The sequence below is a fragment of the Ochlerotatus camptorhynchus genome, unplaced genomic scaffold (assembly GCF_037179485.1).
Source record: "Ochlerotatus camptorhynchus isolate MF236.1 unplaced genomic scaffold, CSIRO-AGI_Acam_v1.1 ptg000467l, whole genome shotgun sequence".
Lineage (NCBI taxonomy): Eukaryota > Metazoa > Arthropoda > Insecta > Diptera > Culicidae > Ochlerotatus > Ochlerotatus camptorhynchus.
Window position 1 is genome coordinate 2,115,338 of NW_027040953.1, and position 19,663 is coordinate 2,135,000.

General features: G+C 37.8%; 1 protein-coding gene across 1 annotated transcript in view; it reads right to left on the reverse strand.

Annotated features, from left to right (window-relative positions):
• Window positions 1-19,663, reverse strand: part of LOC135712282 (phospholipase A1-like) — an 88,306-nt gene that overhangs the window by 59,468 nt on the left and 9,175 nt on the right. Inside the window, exons 2-3 of the mRNA XM_065235246.1 lie at window positions 3,424-3,663; window positions 3,055-3,220 (exon numbers count right to left, since the gene is read on the reverse strand). Of these exons, the coding sequence (XP_065091318.1) occupies window positions 3,055-3,220; window positions 3,424-3,488 (231 nt within the window). The 5' untranslated portion in view covers window positions 3,489-3,663. The remainder of the gene's footprint in view (window positions 1-3,054; window positions 3,221-3,423; window positions 3,664-19,663) is intronic.

The following is a 19,663-nucleotide window of genomic DNA, read 5'->3' on the forward strand; positions in this document are numbered from 1 at the left end:
AATTTTGAAGTCATTTAAAAATTTACAGCATTTTTTTTTATTTTTCCTGCGAATTTTCCATAAAAATCTTGTTTTAATCAACATTTTTAATGGGATAAAAAGATTCAAAAAATCATTCCATAATTTATTCTTAAATTCCATTAAAAGCTGGAGAAAATGAGCCTTTAATGGATGAAATCGGTTGGAAATTGTCGAAGTTATGAAATTTTTTGTAAAATCATGGAAATTGACTGTTCCAAGATTGGCCGTTGTCCCGCTCCTTGGTTCATGCACCACTTCCAGTAAGCCTTTCTGCAGACGTGTACGCATACGGTGCATTTCACTAACACTACCAGCTGTCACGCAAAATTAAATGGGATATTTTCAACAATATAATTTACGCTAGTGTTTGTGAGACCGCTCGGCGAGAACCTAACGCAACCAACTCAATTTGACAGCTTTCTTTCTTTAACATTGCTTAACGATGTATACGACAAAACGTGAATTCAAGTGTAAAAATGATCCTCAAAAGTTTTGTTACGCGTGTGGCAACTATATATTTACAAAATCGGTCAATTTCACTGCTTCGTTGCAAACTGCATACAGGCTTTATTTTAAAATTGATCCTGGAGACTTTGACGAACCGTGGATTCCAAAAGTATTATGTAGTTCGTGCAAAACGTGCTTGGCTAGGTGGATGTCAGGCGCAAGGTAAATTGATTTTTTGAATAACTTTCATATAAACAATTTATGTACAGCATGGTAGTGCTTTGTTCTTTCCTGATCGACATTATCTTACTTCATCTATTTTTGATAAGTGTTAATGTCTTACTTACTAACTCACTTATTTGTTATCTGTCAGTCGCTATTTGTCCTTTGACATGCCCACCATATGGCGTCGACCGTTTTGTCATGCAACGGATTGTTATTTCTGCTTGACAAAAGTTAAGCAACAAGGACGTCACAAAATTTCGTCAAAGCGTTGCAAAAAGAAGGGCCGGCATTCCAGTACTTGAAATCAGTATTTCCAAATTTATCTGACGCAAAGATAAAGGAAGGTGTATTTGTTGGCCCACAGATCAAAAAACTGCTCAATGATTCCGCATTCAATACAGTTTTGACACCAGATGAGGAAGAAGCGTGGAAATCGTTCCAGCGTGTTGTCACAACCTTTTTAGGAAATTTCAGAAGCCCAGATTATGAGGAAGCCGTCGATGAATTGCTCAAAAATTATGAGAAAATAGGTATAAATAAAAAATATTGTGTTTGTTACATATAATTAATTTCAAATCCTTTTATTTCACTGAACACAGGTGTGAATATGTCTTTGAAGATACATACATTCTCACATGGATTTTTTCCCGGAAAATCTTGGTGACGAGAGTGATGAGCACGGCGAACGTTTTCACCAACAAATGAAGATGATGGAACGTCGTTACCAAGGGTTTTGGGATTAAGCAATGATGGGTGACTATTGTTGGTTTCTGATTCGAGAAACAAGTTCAAAACATCGAAGAAAAAGTCATTCGATTCTCAATCATTTTTAATTAATCCTAAATAAATTTCTTTTGTATCAACTCGGTTTTAAATCCTGATATGCCTTAATCAAATTGATATGTAGAGAAAAGAATCTCCCATGAAAACTTTACATGCGATTTGGATGCTTACAACGACACCTAGAAAAGGAACTCTAAAGCTGTTGTATTTCAGCAACATTTTTAAGTGTTTTACAAAAATGCTCATAACTTCGACAATTTCCAACCGATTTCATCCATTAAAGGCTCATTTTCTCCGGTTTTGAATGGACTTTAAGAATAAATTATGGAATGGTTTTTTGAATCTTTTTATCCCATTAAAAATGTTGATTAAAACAAGATTTTTATGGAAAATTCGCAGGAAAAATAAAAAAAAAATGCTGTAAATTTTTAAATGACTTCAAAATTAAATTTTTAATCAAGACATAATATTCTAGTGAACGATAGCAAATTTATTTAGCTTCATTTTTACAAAAAAAGATTTAAAATTGGTGCACTAGTTCCAAAGATATTGACATTTTAGTAATCGTACTTTTGTCCAAAATTCAAAAAATCAAAATTTTTGTATATTTCAAAAATGGCTCTACTTTAAGTTTTTCTGACCACGGCATTGAATTCAGCGTAGGATTTTGCATTGGAAATGATCATCACCTTACCGAGTTCAAAAATGCTGTAAACTAGTGTTATCTTAATCAACTTTCTCTTTGAAAAAAAATACTACAAATTTGGTACGCCTGCAATTCAAAAACGGAAAGAGTTGAGTTAATAGATAATTGATCAATTAAAAGAACTAAATGCTCTTTACATTTCTTCCGTCCACTAGCGGTCCTACTTCAAGCTTCCGTTCGTGCCCCTAGGCACAGACCCTTCTACTTTTTATGGAAGAATCGTGCGCCACTTATACGAATTGCTTCATCCGATGGACCAACTGCTGAAGAAAGAAACTAAATGGCGATGGACTTGCAAGTGTCAGAAGGCTTTCGACCGGTTAAAGGCAACACTTCAATCAAATTTATTCCCGACGCATTACGATCCCAAACTGCCTATCATCGTGGCAGCAGACGCATCAAACACTTGGATAGGTGCTCATTCATCAGTTTTCCTCTAAATTTACGAATAGAAACTCTCCAAAAATTTACCCACCCCAAAAGTATCAGTTTGCTCCAAGACAAACAAATGCAAATCAACCGTGTTAGAAAAAAAAATTAAATTGAAAACCCGGTTGCATCGTACCTACATTCTTAAAGAAATGTTCCGTTTTCAGCCATCCAGCTGTGAGTGTGTCCAATGTTTCCAGAATGCAGAACAACTAACAGACAAGCTGTTGCATCCCCGAAGCAACACCTTTTCAACCAGTTCTCCAGTCAGAAATGCACCTTCTTTGACATCAAAACTCAATTTACCTGTCGACACGACACACGTCCCGAAATTGTACATACTTCAACGAGCTGCATACTGTGAAGACACGGAACCCTACGAAGTTCGAAGCCAGCAGCAGCTGTGGAGCAGCAGAATAAGAAAGACCCATCCCCACACTCACCGAAAACGTTATGCTGAGATTCCATTTGCCGCTGGTCGGTGCCGTCGTTACAGGTCCCAGTCCGGCCAGCAGCACTCCGAGCACGGTAGCCACCGTCAGCGCGGTGGTCAACGTAAGACGACGGCAAACATGTGTGATTCTACTTCGGATGAAAAATGTGCAGCTCCTGAGGGGGAAACGGAAAAAAAAGTGGATCTTTTTCTAAGACAAGGTGCAGCTAAACAACGCTCGGGAAGAATCAGAATGATTTATGCAGAAATCCTGACCATCATCAATGTTGGACTGGGTGGTGAGCAATCGAGCGAGAAGGGTGAGGGGGTGAGGAGGGGAGGGGTACAATATTTGAATAACGAGATTTTAAGCACTTACCGGCGCTGCCGATGGAGAGGAAGATTTTCAAGACACGGGCCGGAGCAGGGTAGGTTCCGTGTCATGATTCGCTTCGTTCAGGCTCTCTAAGCTCGTTCTACGTACTCCAGAGAACCGGTATCTTCGTTGAGTGTCGAGTGTGGCGGACGGATGGATGCTTATTGAATTGGTTTTCTTTCGTCAGAGTGTTGACCGATGCCGTTAACAGCACGCTTCAAGAGTATGACCGGGTTGTTCTTGCTAAAATAAATATAATAAGCAAACAGAATCTGTCAGGCCCCTCTGTAGTGTCGCGGAATTTAGTAAGCGTTTTTATAGTGATCATTCGCGCTCAATTAGTAACGTCATGCTAGGATAAATACACGTTTGCAAATTGTGAAAATGGTTCTGCTGTATCAGTTGCTAACATTCTATGCAATTCTAGCTATATTTCGTTAATCCCTTATGGCATTTGAATTGACTTATACCGCATTTTATTTACTAATAGTTGAACAAACAGATACACAAAAAAAAAAATATTGAGCAGTTGTTCTAAAAAGTAGTTCTATCAGAGGTCATAGAAGTTTCAAATTAGAAAAAAAAACGAAATAGTAATGCTTTGAGTGACGGAAACAGAAGCCCCTGGAATTCCAAAATTTCAATGCAACAAAACGTCGTAATTTATGGAAACTTCAAAACCATGGTTTTTCACCAAACATGAATGAGCCAATAAGTCAAAGATTCTTTCTACATAGCACATCCCAGTGAAAAGAAATGATGGGTGACAAACACTTGACAAAAACCGGTAGTTTCGTCGTGTGATTCATTGACAGAGGAGACTACGGCATCGATGATCTGAACCAGCTGTTTGTCTGTCAACGCTCCGAGGTGATTGGAAGAACGCGGCAAAACGAAGTCACACAAACTCATCAACAACGCTTTGCGAATGTTTGATTTCAGTTTGGAAGTTCTGTTCAGATAAGCACCACAGATGATTGGTTGATGATCAACATCAACGCGCGAAATGGAATGAGTGGATTAATTTTTAGATTGGGACACGCGAGAAAGGTATAACTTAACCGAATTTATTAGTTCGTCATCCATAGAACCTTTTTGAGGTATTATTTTTGGTCAGGCTCATCAATCAAATTTAGGCTGCCAGTTATGCTACCGGAATTTGATATTAATTCGTTATTTTCTCGTCCTCGGGTTATGTTGAAATCGACTTAGTGGGTAAATAAAAATATCAAAAATGGAGACATCACTGCAGATTGCAAAACTCTCTTTCGATGTTTTCTTTTCATCACAGACAAACAGACGTAAATCTTTAAATATTTTTTCTTTAACTATATATGTTTATAATACTTCTGCGTGAAGCTAACGATTTTTCATAGTTGAAGATGTCAAGTTTCAAATCACAGACTTAAATTGGTTATTTTATACGATAGATGAGGAGATTAAAGTATAGAGTTGATAGTTCCGCTAGAGTACGGCAGTGGGAAAATTGTATATAGAGAGTAGAAAGTGAGCAAGGACAACTTTGAGGAAGGTACGATTCGGGATAATCATCTCTCTTTACCAAACTCCCCCGTTGGAGAGGGATGATGAGGGGTATTCCCCCTCCCCCCGCCTCCACTTTTTTATATATATCATCATGGATCTCACTAACGACATCTCGCGAGCTATTCGCGGTATAAAGCTTGCTTGTCAAGTCTCAAACAATGTTGCATACAAGTTCAATGGAATGTAAAGAAACCTCAAAGTGATCTGATGCCAGCACTGTGATGAATCCTGCGACTGTTTTTTGATGACAAATAATTAATCATTTAACCATGTTTATGGGTTAACTTCCCATCAGATGTCACTGCTGTTCTATCGATCGGAAATTACGCATACACTTAGTTCCGATGCGATCAAAACTAGCAATTGAAGCAGGCGGAACAACCAAACGTAAACAATACTTTAAATGCAAACTCATCAATAATCAATACACATCGAAGCAATCTAACACCACCATCTGATAGAGCAAACTTCCTTTATTGAATGGCATGATTAGTTTGCGTGGGAGTAGTTTGATTCTCGGGGAATTTGCGTTTAAAGCCATTGTTTACGTTTGGTTGTTCCGCCTATTTCAATTGTTGGTCTAGAAAATATGTATGGTACCTCTACACTATACGAAAATATCACCGAATGATTATTGCATTGCTCCAGCCCTTTAACAATATGCTTTCGAATTTCGGATGATTGCCTTAAGAATAGGATGACTTGCAAATGCTTTAAATTAGGATCACAATTCAATTGATTACGTTACAGCTAGGAACAGCCATTCCATGATGAATACAAATACCGTTTGTTGGTAGATGAAACTTGCTCCACCACGAAATAGACAGTCTTTGATTTCCACGCTATACCTATGTTCGTACCAGCTCTGATAGCGATTAGTATGTTTCCCCGTCGTATATAAGCTTAGATCAGCAAATGACGTTCGATAGAATAAAATCCAAGTCATGAGGGAATTCAAATAACTTCTGAAAGATCTTCAGAAAAATTCTGAAGGAAGTTCCGATGAAACTTTAGAGATGTTCCGAGTGAACTTCACGGAAACTTTGAACGACCCTCAGAGAAGTGTGGAGTACTCTTCAAGGAAGTTTTGGACGAATTTCAAAGAAGCTCTCAGGAAAGTTTCAAGTGAACTTCAGAGCAAACATCGCGCAAGTTTCAAACCTTCTTCAGGGCAGTTGCGAGCAAACTTCGGAAAAGTTCTGAGGGAACTTTAGAGATGTTCCGAGTGAACTGCAACGTAATTCTGAGCAAACTTCATGAAAGATGCGAGTGAACTTTTAGGAATTTCTGAACGAACCTCAGAAAAGTTCCAACCACTCTTCAAGGAAGTTTTGGACGAGCGTCAGAGAAGCTTTAAGCGAACTTCAGGGAAGTTTCAATTGAGCTTGAGATAAGTTCTGAAGTGAGAAGTTATGAGTGAGCTCCAGAAACTTCTATGAAGTTACTCGGAGCATCATTGAAGTTTCTTCGAATATGTTCCTATCAGAGACGTGTTGGGAACTCGCGATATCTGCTATATGCAGTCGGTTTATGTGTTTCTTCAAATGTCTAGTATAAGAATTTAATTCCTTTGTCTTTTGTCTCTCTTTAATAGTTTTTGTTTGTCTTGTCCCCTCGTCTCGATGAGTCTCATCGTCGCCCACTGGTCACCATAGCCGGTTGAATTCAGTTGAAACTAGAACCGCACTACCATTCATACTGGCAGCAACGCTCTGATGAGACAACGAAACCTTACCCCCAAGCTCCTCCCCTGATCCTATCCTTCGACGATATACCTCTTTAACCTCGAGTAAGTCGCGATTACTTGGCCCAACTCCTACTAGATATAGAATTAAGTGAGTTTTGTTACAAATAAAGAACAATGAACTATAGGCTCCGTAAAGCTAACGCGATTGAGCCTACCAAATATACGAACTAGTTAAAAAAAAGTTTCTTTGAAAATCATGTAATGTAATGTCCTCGATGTTCCTTCGAAACTTCTCTTGGGTTCAATCAAAACTTCACTAGAGAATTTCCATAAATTTCACTTGGAACTTCCCTTAAGATTGCTCAGGACGTCCATGAAGTTCTCTCGGAATATCCTTCATATTGCCGCAGAACTTCTCTGATCGCTTGAAACATCTTGCAAGTTCACTAAACAAATCCAACGAACTTCTCAGAACTTTTGTGAACTTCTCAGAAGTTCAATGAACTTGTCGGAAGCTCCGTGAGCTTTACGCACTTGTTGGAAATTCTGTAAGCTTCTTGTAAGTTTCGAAGACTTCTTGGATGTTTCATGAACTTCTTGGAAGTTCCGTAAAGTTTTTGGGAATTCTGTAAGCTTGTCCGAAGTTCAATTTTTTTTTTTTTTTTTCCTTTGGTTTGTTTTTTCCGTCGATCTTGTTTTCCGTACTGAGCACCAATGCTACCGACGTGCCAGGAAGGCAGCTCCCACACCTGGACCCTACCTATCGACCCATCAACTCATGAACCGGGGACCAACGGCTTTACTTCCCATCCGAAGGAAGGCGTGATCAGAGATATTATGCCTCAGAGCATCCCGGCGGCGCCGACTGGGATTGAACCCAGGCCTGTTGGGGTGAGAGGTAATCACGCTTACCACTACACCACCGGTGCCGTTTAGGTTTAATGAACTTGTCGGAATGTTCTGAACTTGTCAGACGTTCTGTGAATACTAAAGTTGCATCAAAACGTCCTTGAATATCAACTGTAATGTCCTAAATGTTCCTGCGGAAGTAATCTAGAGTTCACCCGAAACTTTTATGAATTTCACTTGGAACTTCCCTGAAGTTTACTCAGAACGTCCATGAAGGTCCCTCGTAAGATCCTTCTCTTAAATTTTCTCGGATCTTCCCTAAAGGTTCACTAGAAATTTCGACGAACTTCTCAGAACTGTCTTAAACATCTCAGAAGTTCCATGAACTTGTCGGAAGCTCCGTGAGCTCTGTACACTTCTTAGACTTGGATGTTCCATAAGCTTCTAGGATGCTTCGTTAAGTTCGTAGAAGATCCATAAATTTCTTGGAAGGTAAGTGAACTTTTTGAAAGCTCCGTTAACTTTTTGGAAGTTCCGAGAACTTTTTGGAAATTCTGTATGCTTGTCCAAAGTTCCGTGAACTTTTCAGAATATTTTGAACTTGTCGGATGTTCTGTTTCCTCAAAACATCCTTGAACATCACTTATAACGTCCTCGATGTTCCCTCGAAACTTCTCTAGAGTTCGCTCATAGCTTCTCCAAAGAACTTCTTTAAATTTCATTCGGAGCTTCTATGAATTTCACCTGGAGCTTCGCTGATGTTTGCTCAGAACTTCTTGGATCTTCCCTGAACACGAACATCTCTAAAGATCACTAAAAATGTCGACGAACTTCTCAGAACTTTCTTAAACATCTCAGAAGTTCCATGAACTTGTCGGAAGCTCCGTGAGCTCTGTACACTTCTTAGACTTGGATGTTCCGTAAACTTCTAGGATGTTTCGTAAAGTTCTTAGAACTTCCAGAAACTTCTTGGAAGTTGCATAAACTTCTTGGAAGTTCCGTAAACTTCTTGGAAGGTAAGTGAACTTTTTGAAAATTCCGTTAGCTTTTTGGGAGTTCCGAGAACTTTTTGGAAATTTTGTAGGCTTGTCCAAAGTTCCGTGAACATTTTAGAATATTCTGAACTTGTCGGATGTTCTGTTTCCTCAAAACATCCTTGAACATCACTTATAACGTCCTCGATGTTCCCTCGAAAATTCTCTACACAGCTAAAAAAAAGTAGTGTAAATTTCCGTTACTATGGTGCACATAAATGGAGCGTCATATATTATACAAGTTTAGATTATAGATCGTGTAAATTTATGAGACATGTCATGCAAAATTCCATATATTGTATGCAACTTTCCACTTTTGTTTGCAACATTTCTTGCAAGCTGCTAGTTTACGTGAAAAGGAAGTTTACATTTATGAATGTATGCATGCATGGATGTTTACATCGCCAGTAAAATTCAGAATTTTTTGGTGTGTAGAGTTCGCTCGTAGCTTCTCTAAAGAACTTCTATAAATTTCGTACGGAGTTTCTATGAATTTCATCTGGAGCTTCGCTGAAGTTTGCTCAGAACTTTTTGGATCTTCGCTGAACCCTCGGAACATCTTAAAAGTTCACTAGAAATTTCGACGAACTTCTCAGAACTTTCTTAAATTTCTCAGAAGTTCCGTGAACTTGTCGGAAGCTCCGTGAGCTCTGTTCACTTCTTAGACTTGGATGATCCGTAAACTTCTAGGATGTTTCAATAAATTCATAGAAGTTCCAGAAACTTCTTGGAAGTTGCATGAATTTCTAGGAAGTTCCGTAAACTTCTTGGAGGGTAAGTGAAGTTTTTGAAAATTCCGTTAACTTTTTGGAAGCTCCGAGAACTTTTTGGAAATTCTGCATGCTTGTCCAAAGTTCCGTGAACTTTTCAGAATATTCTGAACATGTCGGATACTTTTTGGAAATTCTGTATGCTTGTCCAAAGTTCCGTGAACTTTTCAGAATATTTTGAACTTGTCGGATGTTCTGTTTCCTCAAAACATCCTTGAACATCACTTATAACGTCCTCGATGTTCCCTCGAAACTTCTCTAGAGTTCGCTCATAGCTTCTCCAAAGAACTTCTTTAAATTTCATTCGGAGCTTCTATGAATTTCACCTGGAGCTTCGCTGATGTTTGCTCAGAACTTCTTGGATCTTCCCTGAACACGAACATCTCTAAAGATCACTAAAAATGTCGACGAACTTCTCAGAACTTTCTTAAACATCTCAGAAGTTCCATGAACTTGTCGGAAGCTCCGTGAGCTCTGTACACTTCTTAGACTTGGATGTTCCGTAAACTTCTAGGATGTTTCGTAAAGTTCTTAGAACTTCCAGAAACTTCTTGGAAGTTGCATAAACTTCTTGGAAGTTCCGTAAACTTCTTGGAAGGTAAGTGAACTTTTTGAAAATTCCGTTAGCTTTTTGGGAGTTCCGAGAACTTTTTGGAAATTTTGTAGGCTTGTCCAAAGTTCCGTGAACATTTTAGAATATTCTGAACTTGTCGGATGTTCTGTTTCCTCAAAACATCCTTGAACATCACTTATAACGTCCTCGATGTTCCCTCGAAAATTCTCTACACAGCTAAAAAAAAGTAGTGTAAATTTCCGTTACTATGGTGCACATAAATGGAGCGTCATATATTATACAAGTTTAGATTATAGATCGTGTAAATTTATGAGACATGTCATGCAAAATTCCATATATTGTATGCAACTTTCCACTTTTGTTTGCAACATTTCTTGCAAGCTGCTAGTTTACGTGAAAAGGAAGTTTACATTTATGAATGTATGCATGCATGGATGTTTACATCGCCAGTAAAATTCAGAATTTTTTGGTGTGTAGAGTTCGCTCGTAGCTTCTCTAAAGAACTTCTATAAATTTCGTACGGAGTTTCTATGAATTTCATCTGGAGCTTCGCTGAAGTTTGCTCAGAACTTTTTGGATCTTCGCTGAACCCTCGGAACATCTTAAAAGTTCACTAGAAATTTCGACGAACTTCTCAGAACTTTCTTAAATTTCTCAGAAGTTCCGTGAACTTGTCGGAAGCTCCGTGAGCTCTGTTCACTTCTTAGACTTGGATGATCCGTAAACTTCTAGGATGTTTCAATAAATTCATAGAAGTTCCAGAAACTTCTTGGAAGTTGCATGAATTTCTAGGAAGTTCCGTAAACTTCTTGGAGGGTAAGTGAAGTTTTTGAAAATTCCGTTAACTTTTTGGAAGCTCCGAGAACTTTTTGGAAATTCTGCATGCTTGTCCAAAGTTCCGTGAACTTTTCAGAATATTCTGAACATGTCGGATCTTCTGTTCAAAACATCCTTGAACATCACTTGTAACGTCCTTGATGTTCCCTCGGAACTTCTCTAGAGTTTGCTCGTAGCTTCTCTAAAGAACTTCTATAAATTTCGCTCGGAGCTTCTATGAATTTCACCTGGAGCTTCGCTGATGTTTGCTCAGAACTTTATGGATCTTCCCTGAACGCTTGGAACATCTCTAAAGTTCACTAGAAATGTCGACGAACTTCTCAGAAGTTTCTTAAACTTCTCAGAAGTTCCGTGAACTTGTCGGAAGCTCCGTGAGCTCTGTAAACTCATAGACTTGGATGTTCCGTAAACTTCTAGGATGTTTCGTTAAGTTCTTAGAAGTTCCCTAAACTTCTTGCAAGTTGCATAAATTTCTAGGAAGTTCCGTAAACTTCTTGGAAGGTAAGTGAACTTTTTGAAAAATTCCGTTAACTTTTTGAAAGTTCCGTCAACTTTTTGAAAGTTCCAAGAACTTTTTGGTAATTCTGCAAGCTTGTCCAAAGTTCCGTGAAATTTTCAGAATATTCTGAACTTGTCGGATGTTCTGTTTCCTAAAAACATCCTTGAACATCACTTATAACGTCCTCGATGTTCCCTCGGAACTTCTCAAGAGTTCGCTCATAGCTTCTCCAAAGAACTTCTATAAATTTCGTTCGAAGCTTCTACGAATTTCACCTGGAGCTTCGCTGATGTTTGCTCAGAACTTCTTGGATCTTCGCTGAACGCTCGGAACATTTCTAAAGTTCACAAGAAATTTCGACGAACTTCTCAGAACTTTCCTAAACATCTCAGAAGTTCCGTGAACTTGTCGGAAGCTCCGTGAGCTCTGTACACTTCTTAGACTTGGATGTTCCGTAAACTTCTAGGATGTTTCGTAAAGTTCTTAGAACTTTCAGAAACTTTTTGGAAGTTGCATAAATTTCTAGGAAGTTCCGTAAACTTCTTGGAAGGTAAGTGAATTTTTTGAAAGTTCCGTTAACTTTTTGGAAGTTCCAAGAGCTTTTCGGAAATTCTGTATGCTTGTCCGAAGTTCTGTGAACTTTTCAGAATATTCTGAACTTGTCGGATGTTCTGTTTCCACAAAACATCCTTGAACATCACTTGTAACGTCCTCGATGTTCCCTCGGAACTTCTCTAGAGTTCGCTCGTGGCTTCTCTAAAGAACTTCTATAAATTTCGTTCGGAACTTCTATAAATTTCACCTGGAGCTTCGCTGATGTTTGCTCAGAACTTCCAATAAGTTCCCTTGGAATATCCTGAATTCTAGGAATATTCTGAAATTCTCTCGGATTTTCGATGAACGCCTGGAACATTTCTTAAGTTTACTAGAAATTCCCGTGAGCTTCTCAGAACTTTTGTGAACTTCCCGAAGGATCAGAGACCTTCTCAGAAGATCCGTGATCGTGTCGGAAGTTCCGTAAACTTCTGGGAAGCTCCGTAAACTTCTTGGAGGTTCGGTAACCTTTTTGGTTGGTTGGTTGGTTGTGTTTATTAAGGCGATTTTCAGTCAGACGCTGATTCATCTCCGGCCGTAACCTTCTTGGAAGATCCGTAACCTTCTTGGAAATCAAGTGAACTTTTTGGAATTTCCATAAACTTCTTGGATGTTTCGTCTACTTCTTGGAGGTACTTTGATTTTTATGAAAATGCTGTAAGTGTGACAGAAGTTCCATGAACATGTCAGAACTTCTGCACTTGTTGGACGTTCTGTGAACATGTCGAAAACTCCGCGAACTAGTTGGAAGTTGTGTGTGCTTATAACAAGTTCTTGTCAAAAGTACTGCAAACTTGTTGGAAGTTCCTTGATACGGAACTTTTGGCATGTTCACGGAACTCTGATGAATGTGGGCGTCTTAGTGGAATACCTATATAATGATAGAGAGAAGGATTAGTAATTTCCATTTAATTCCAATACCTTATTTGCTTATCTTTGACAGATACGCGTATTTCGTCTACAATGTGCAGACTTCTTCAGTGTCTTGTACTAATGCTCGACTTTTTAGAAATTCTGTACAAGACACTGAAGAAGTCTGCACATTGTAGACGAAATATGCGTATCTGTCAAAGATAAGCAAATAAGGTAGTGGAATTTAATCGAAATTACTAATCCTTCTCTCTTTCATTATTCACGGAACTTTCAATAAATCCACGGAAAAGTTCACGGAGCTTGGAAAAAGTCACCGAAATTTTGGGTAAATTCACGGAACATCCGAGAAGTTCAGGGAGCTTCTGACGAGTTCTTGAAACTACTGACTGATCTCAAGCAATCTCTGCACTATCTCCATGGAAGGAGGTGCCAAATGTATTTATTTTAATACTCTGCATTATGCGACATCAAGTCCCTAATGATTTCTAGGTCTTCCAAATTGATCTGTGGTTAAGATTTTGTTGTTTTATAGACTAGATGTGATTTGATACGCACTTGCTCGACACTTATCATGAGACTTTACAAAGCTCTGCGCTATGGTATTCTCAAGATATTTACTGCTCTACAAACTATTCTGAAGTTAACATCTCGAAGTTCTGCATGCTCCATAAAGTCCTAAACAATGTCCTGGAAATCTATAAAAAGGTGGTGAAACTCAAGAGAATTACTTGACAATATGCTTCTTGGGCAAAGGTATCAATAAGATATCCAAAATTCTCCAAAGTATTCTGGTGTTAAGTCTTGAAGATCTATAATAGGCACAATGATGTTTTGAACTATTTTCTGCAAATCATTCAGTCCGTGAAGAACAAAACAACATTCACATCATGGAATGGTATCAACTTGATGTTTAATATATTTGAAGTTTGAAGTGAAATTCAGTGCTATACCAATATCCTGCATAAATTAACATTGTTGACAGCACGCAGCACTGATTTGATGCTCTCCAAACTATTCTGGGGTTAAGACGATGAAACAGGTTCCATACAGTCTTTAATATAATCCTCCAACTCTTTATGAGCCCGTGAAACTCAACAGTGACAACATGCACGTTACCCGAGTAGCACATTTCCGTCACAATAAGTTGATGCAACTTGTTTATGACTGGTATAAGTTATATAGAAGTTGCCACAATCGATTTGTGACAAGCGTGCTACTAGGGTATGGCAAGGACTCAATAAGATTTTGCGTGCTCCTCATACTATTCTGGAGTCAAGATATTGCAGATCTTCAGACTTCATAAGATTTCCAACAATATTCTGTACTGCTGGTGGAGACATATTATTCCCATGTGTTTATGAAAGCACATCGCACATGGGACAGTTATGCATCCACCGGCGTTACACACTAAAATCAGTCCATGAAGCTCAAGAGAGCTTCTTGGCAATATACACAATATGCACATTATGGAACGGTATCAACAAGATATTCCATACTCTCCAAACTGTTTTGGGATTAAGATGGTATGAAATTTTCCATACCAAAAAAAATCATACACCGAAACCACGAATCGAACCCAGCCTCCTCCAACATGGTCTTGGTTTATAACTGCTCCTTTACCGACTGAGCTATGAGAGGCCCCAAGGAGAATGTTTCTCAGGCCAATAATAATAAACTTCCGAGGATCATCATCCCACAATTTTCAAAGCAGAAGCTACCCAACCCCCCCCCCCCCCCCCCTAAATGAAATTCTCTCAAAATGTTGATTTGAATATCTGGGATAAACCACCTAGAATCGCAAATAGAAATTCTTCAAGAATTTACAAGGGAAATTCTCATTAAATTTGCAAGTTGACTGTTTCCTTCAACTCCATGGGAAATCCTTGCAGACGTTTCAAAAGAATGTACTTATAATTTCCTGATGATTTTTTAAGAAAAAAAATCCCTTCAATATATCAGGCGAATTTTGTCAAAATTTATCAGTGAATTATTCCACATTTTTCAATGTAAATTTTCCACAACTTTTTAGAATATTCCCACAAAAATCTAAGAATTTTCAAAAGAAATCCTCATTGAATTTTCAAATTGAATTTCTTCATCAATTCCATGAAAAATCCTCCCAGAAGTTCCAAAAGAAATTATACTGATCCATCCATGCATCCATGAGCATTTTACCATGGGGATTACAAGAGAATGTTCTTTAAAGTCCCCTTTAACATATCAGATGAATTTTCTCATCATTTCTAAGTAAATCACTCAACATTTTCCCACACAAATTCCCCGCAACTTTTTTTTAAAATTCTAACAAAATTTCAATGGGGTATTCTCCCAAAATTTTCCATGAAAGAATTTCCAGGAATTTACAACGGGAATTCTTATTGTATTTGCAAATTGCATTCTTCCATCGATTCCATGGGAACCCTGCCAAAAGTTGCAAAAGTGATTCTACTGAAATTTATTAGGAGTGTTTAACCAGGAAAATTTCAAGAGAATATTCTTAACATTTCCTAATGAATTTATAAGAAAAAATCCCATTATTATATCAGGCGAATATTTTCATTATCTCTAAGTAAATCATTCAGCATTTTTCAACGTAAATTCTGCACATCTTTTTCGAAAATTATGCCACAATTTCCTTGGAAAATTCGCACAAAATTTCCCATAAAAATTCTTCAAGAATTGACAAGAGAAATAATCATGAAATTTGCAAGTAGAATTCTTCTATCAATTCAATAAGGAATACTCCCTAAAGTTCCAAACGAGATTGTACTGAAATTTTCTAGCATTATTTTATCAGAAAAACTACTAGAGAATGTATCTAGAAGTTTCCAATTTATTTTTAAAAAATCCATTATTATTTCTGAGAAAGTCGTTTGACATTTTCAACTTAATTCTCGACAAGTTTTTTGGTGAATTATGCCAGAATTTCCTTGGAAAATTCTCACAAAAAATTCAATGGGAAATTCTCGCAAAATGTCCCATAATAAAGCATCAGGAATGGACGAAGGATATTTTCATTAAATTTACAAGATGAGTTCTTCCATCAATTTCTTCTGAAAGTTCCGAACTAGATTCTACTGAAATTTTCCAAGAATATTTTACCAGGAAAATTACAGGAGAATTTTCATAAAATTTACCAATAAATATTTATGAAAAAATCACTTTAACATTTCAGGTGAATTTTTTCATCATTTCTGCGTAAATCATTCCACATTTCTCAACGTAACTTTTCCCCAACTTTTTGTAAAATTCTCCCAAAATTTCCTTGGAAAAATCTCAAGGAATTTACAAGGGAAATTCTCACTGAATTTGAAAATTGAAATGTTCACAGGAGTTCCAAAACAGTTTTTGCTAAAATTTTCCAGGAGTATTAAGCCATGCAAATTACAAGAGTCATTTTTCACTCGGCTGTCGACAGAAGCAGACCACTCTCAATGTGTGTCACGCGATCATATGTTTACTCGGCAGCAACCATTGTGTGATCCTCCTCCTTCATCAACAGTTCATTCAGTCGATGCCTTGTCAACTTTGGAAAGCAACAGCTTCGTGATGAATGTGTGAGTGCTGACCACGTTTTGCGTCCATTGCTGCAATAGAAGCGCTATGATCCCCGTTGGCGAATCTGCCATACGATGAAACCACTGGAAGCGACTCCCGTTCTGGTGAAGGAGGCTTATTGAATAAGGAAAGATAAAATGTTTATTGTGTTGTACCTTTTGACTATAGCTTTATGAAGTATTGTATAGTGAACAAGAATCCTCGGCTCTGTAAAGTTAATTCGGTTGAGCCTTTTTTTCTTCTGTTCGGGACCTTATACTACTGCAACCAGTAAGTTGATCTATTGTAGTATATCCCATTTAGTACATCTCGTATTACTCCATCACTATTGAGAATGATGAAGTATTCGATGTTTTACAATTGCTATTCTTGTTTAAGAGATGAACTAGCCTATGGCTAAAAATCTCTCTAATAAAGAAAAAAAAAAATTGCTATTCTTGCATTTATCGCAAGGATTTGACTCTAATTGAAAGGTCCCGCTATTTATACCCTTCGGAGAGTTGGAACATCCTCCAAAGGCGCGCCCCTTTGTCAGTCAAAATTTAATTCCTTAGCAACAAAATTAAGGAATGACACATCGATAATGACCATGCATCAGAACTCTAGTTTTAATTACTTCAAACTAGGGAACAACGAATAGAAGATTAGGAATCACATAGACGAAGACCAACTAACTCATTTTTTCCTTGTTTCAAGATCATCCTCGGTGAATAAAGCCGAGTCTTGTCAACAAGGTATAAAAAGTAACAAGAACTATATGCGTTTCTTTGATTACTGAAAATTCCTGTTCCCCTAGTTTGAAGTAGTCAGGACTAGGATTCGGTGGTAGATCTTAAATCCCGTAACGTACCACGAAAAGGTGATCTACATACGTTACGGGGCAAAGCCTTAAACTGGTTCAGCCTAATCAAATAGATTATATTGAATAGACAACAACGAAATTACTAGAAAATTTGCTTAAAATTTCCAAATGAATTTAAGTGAAATAATTCCCTTTAACATTTCAGGCAAGCTGTCTAAATTTTTTTGATAATCATTCCACATTTTTTAACGTAAATTCTCCACAATTTTTGGTTTTTTTTTTCTCAGAATTTCATTGGAAAATACTCGAAAAAAATCATTGGGAGATTCTCACAAATTGTTCCATGAGAATTGTGAATTCAATGCATATAACTTCTAACTTCTTATCTTCAAACTCACTTTAAAAAAAAAAGCAAAGTCCACCACTCCTTTTGCACTTACTCGATCAAGCCACGCTAATTTGCTTCACTCAATTACATCTGTATCAAGCCTTCTGTTAATTGTCAGTGACTCGACATGTTCTACAAAGTTTTCAATATCATCATACATTTTCTTAAGACTGCAATTAAATCGCCTAATGCTGCTAAAATGCCTGCCAATCGCCTAATATCAGTTCTGACGAAAAGTATTCTGATTAAAAAACACATTGGAATGCATTTTACACGATCACTTGCTTTGCACTAAAGTTCTTTTCGAGAACTGTGTTATCGAGCGGCACATTGTTTCAAGCTTAAACACAATTCCAGAAAAAATAAAACCGAAAATTTGACACTCGAAAATTCTTTGCGTCCGTACAGTAGCAGAGCACACTTCGATCTTATAACCAGCAACCAATTATTGTGCTCGTAATCATATAAACAGACCTCCACTGGAGTAGGAATTTATGCTGGAATAAATGGTTTAAATAGTAGATTGTTTTGATCATATAGTAGTTCAGTTGATCTCAGGTTCGCTCACTTCCTCTGAACCAGGAAATCAGATACATTTCGTTAAATTGCTTGAATTATGTTGAATCATGAGTGACCCCTAACGTCAATCCCATCAGTTTCGACACGGATGATGGTTATGATTTATATAATTACAATTCACCCTACATTTCTCGAAAGAGTCGGAAGCATACATCCTACCATCCCACTTAAAGATACGCCAAAGACCGTTAGCAGTTGCGGTTATTGGCTCCTAATTACAACTCACAAACAACTGCTTCTGTATTACCACAACATCAATGCTGAGTTATCACATTTTATACCATTCATCTCTCGGATCGCTAGAAATCATCCATGTACCAACATTCCATCAGGGTAAGTGCACCAGTATTGGGCATAGTTTCCTATTGTGGTCAACCATCAGAAAAACAATTAAATCGCTATCTTCGTGCGTTTTGTGGGTGGCATATATACGTACCCCAATACATAAGCTTTGAATCAACAGATCTCGAATGTGTAAAAAACGTTAAGTGTCGTATACAAACATGACCAAAATAGAACCATTTCCCCTGTACCATATTCACGCCATAATTAATTGATACTCATCGTTCATTGGCGTTTCTGTGTTTTTATAACACTTCTTCACCTGACGTTCGATCGTTTTTCCTCTACGCTTCTGCTTCCGAATCATCCATCAAACCGGCAACCAATCAGTGAACTTTGGCGCCACCGGCACCGACAAACCATCAGTCGATCACTTCTCTAGAAAAAAAAAAAACAAACACCGATTGAACTTGAACTTGATCTTGTTGCGGTGCACGTTCGCGCCTTACTGGATCGTGTCTGGGAAGCCACCATAAGATCAAACTCTTTCCAATTAGATGCTTTTCGCTAGAACCGCTCCTATGCAATGCCACACATGCGTGTACACGAAAAAATTGGGACCCCCTTGTTGATACCGTATGATATACCAAGTTTGTATTCTTAAAAAATCGTTTCAAAAAACGACTATTTTCAGAGCTAACAAACTTGCGGTATCAAAATAAACAAGGGGGGGGGAGGTCCCAACTTTTGTCGTGTACAACAATCTATATTTGTGGCATTGCATCTCATTTTTTTTCTTTGATGACAGAATCTTCGTCCAGAAGATAACGGTTCTGTGGAATGTAACTGGTTAACGAGCGAGTCCCGTTGTGGGATGGAGCGCAGAAGATGTAGAGAGAGAAAGAGAGAGTGAGAGATTAAAAGCAGCAATATTGGATTGCGAATATCAAACTAGGGTGAGTGAACCAGTACTGGAGGCAGTGCTGTGATTTGCCATTGTCATTGACAGACTTTCGCGCGATATTGACCAAATTGTTTTTCACATAGTCACTGATAGACTTGATCCTCAAAAAAATCTTTGTCGAAATCTCATTAATTGTTTCGTCAATGACAAAGATTCACCTGGTAACAAAAAGTGTAATTCGTGTCACATTATTGTTATACAAGCAGTTGAAACCGTTGTTCACTTGAACTGACAATTGACATGGTTTGCCTTGATGATGACTCTTAGCTCAAATGAGTGATCAAAGCAGAATTTTGAATATCGCCGTGAATTGTCGAGATTTTGCAGCACTGAGTGGAGGTACTAAGACATTTTATTTTAATAAATAAACTTTATGCATATAATTTCTGTACTTCAATCGATAGCTTT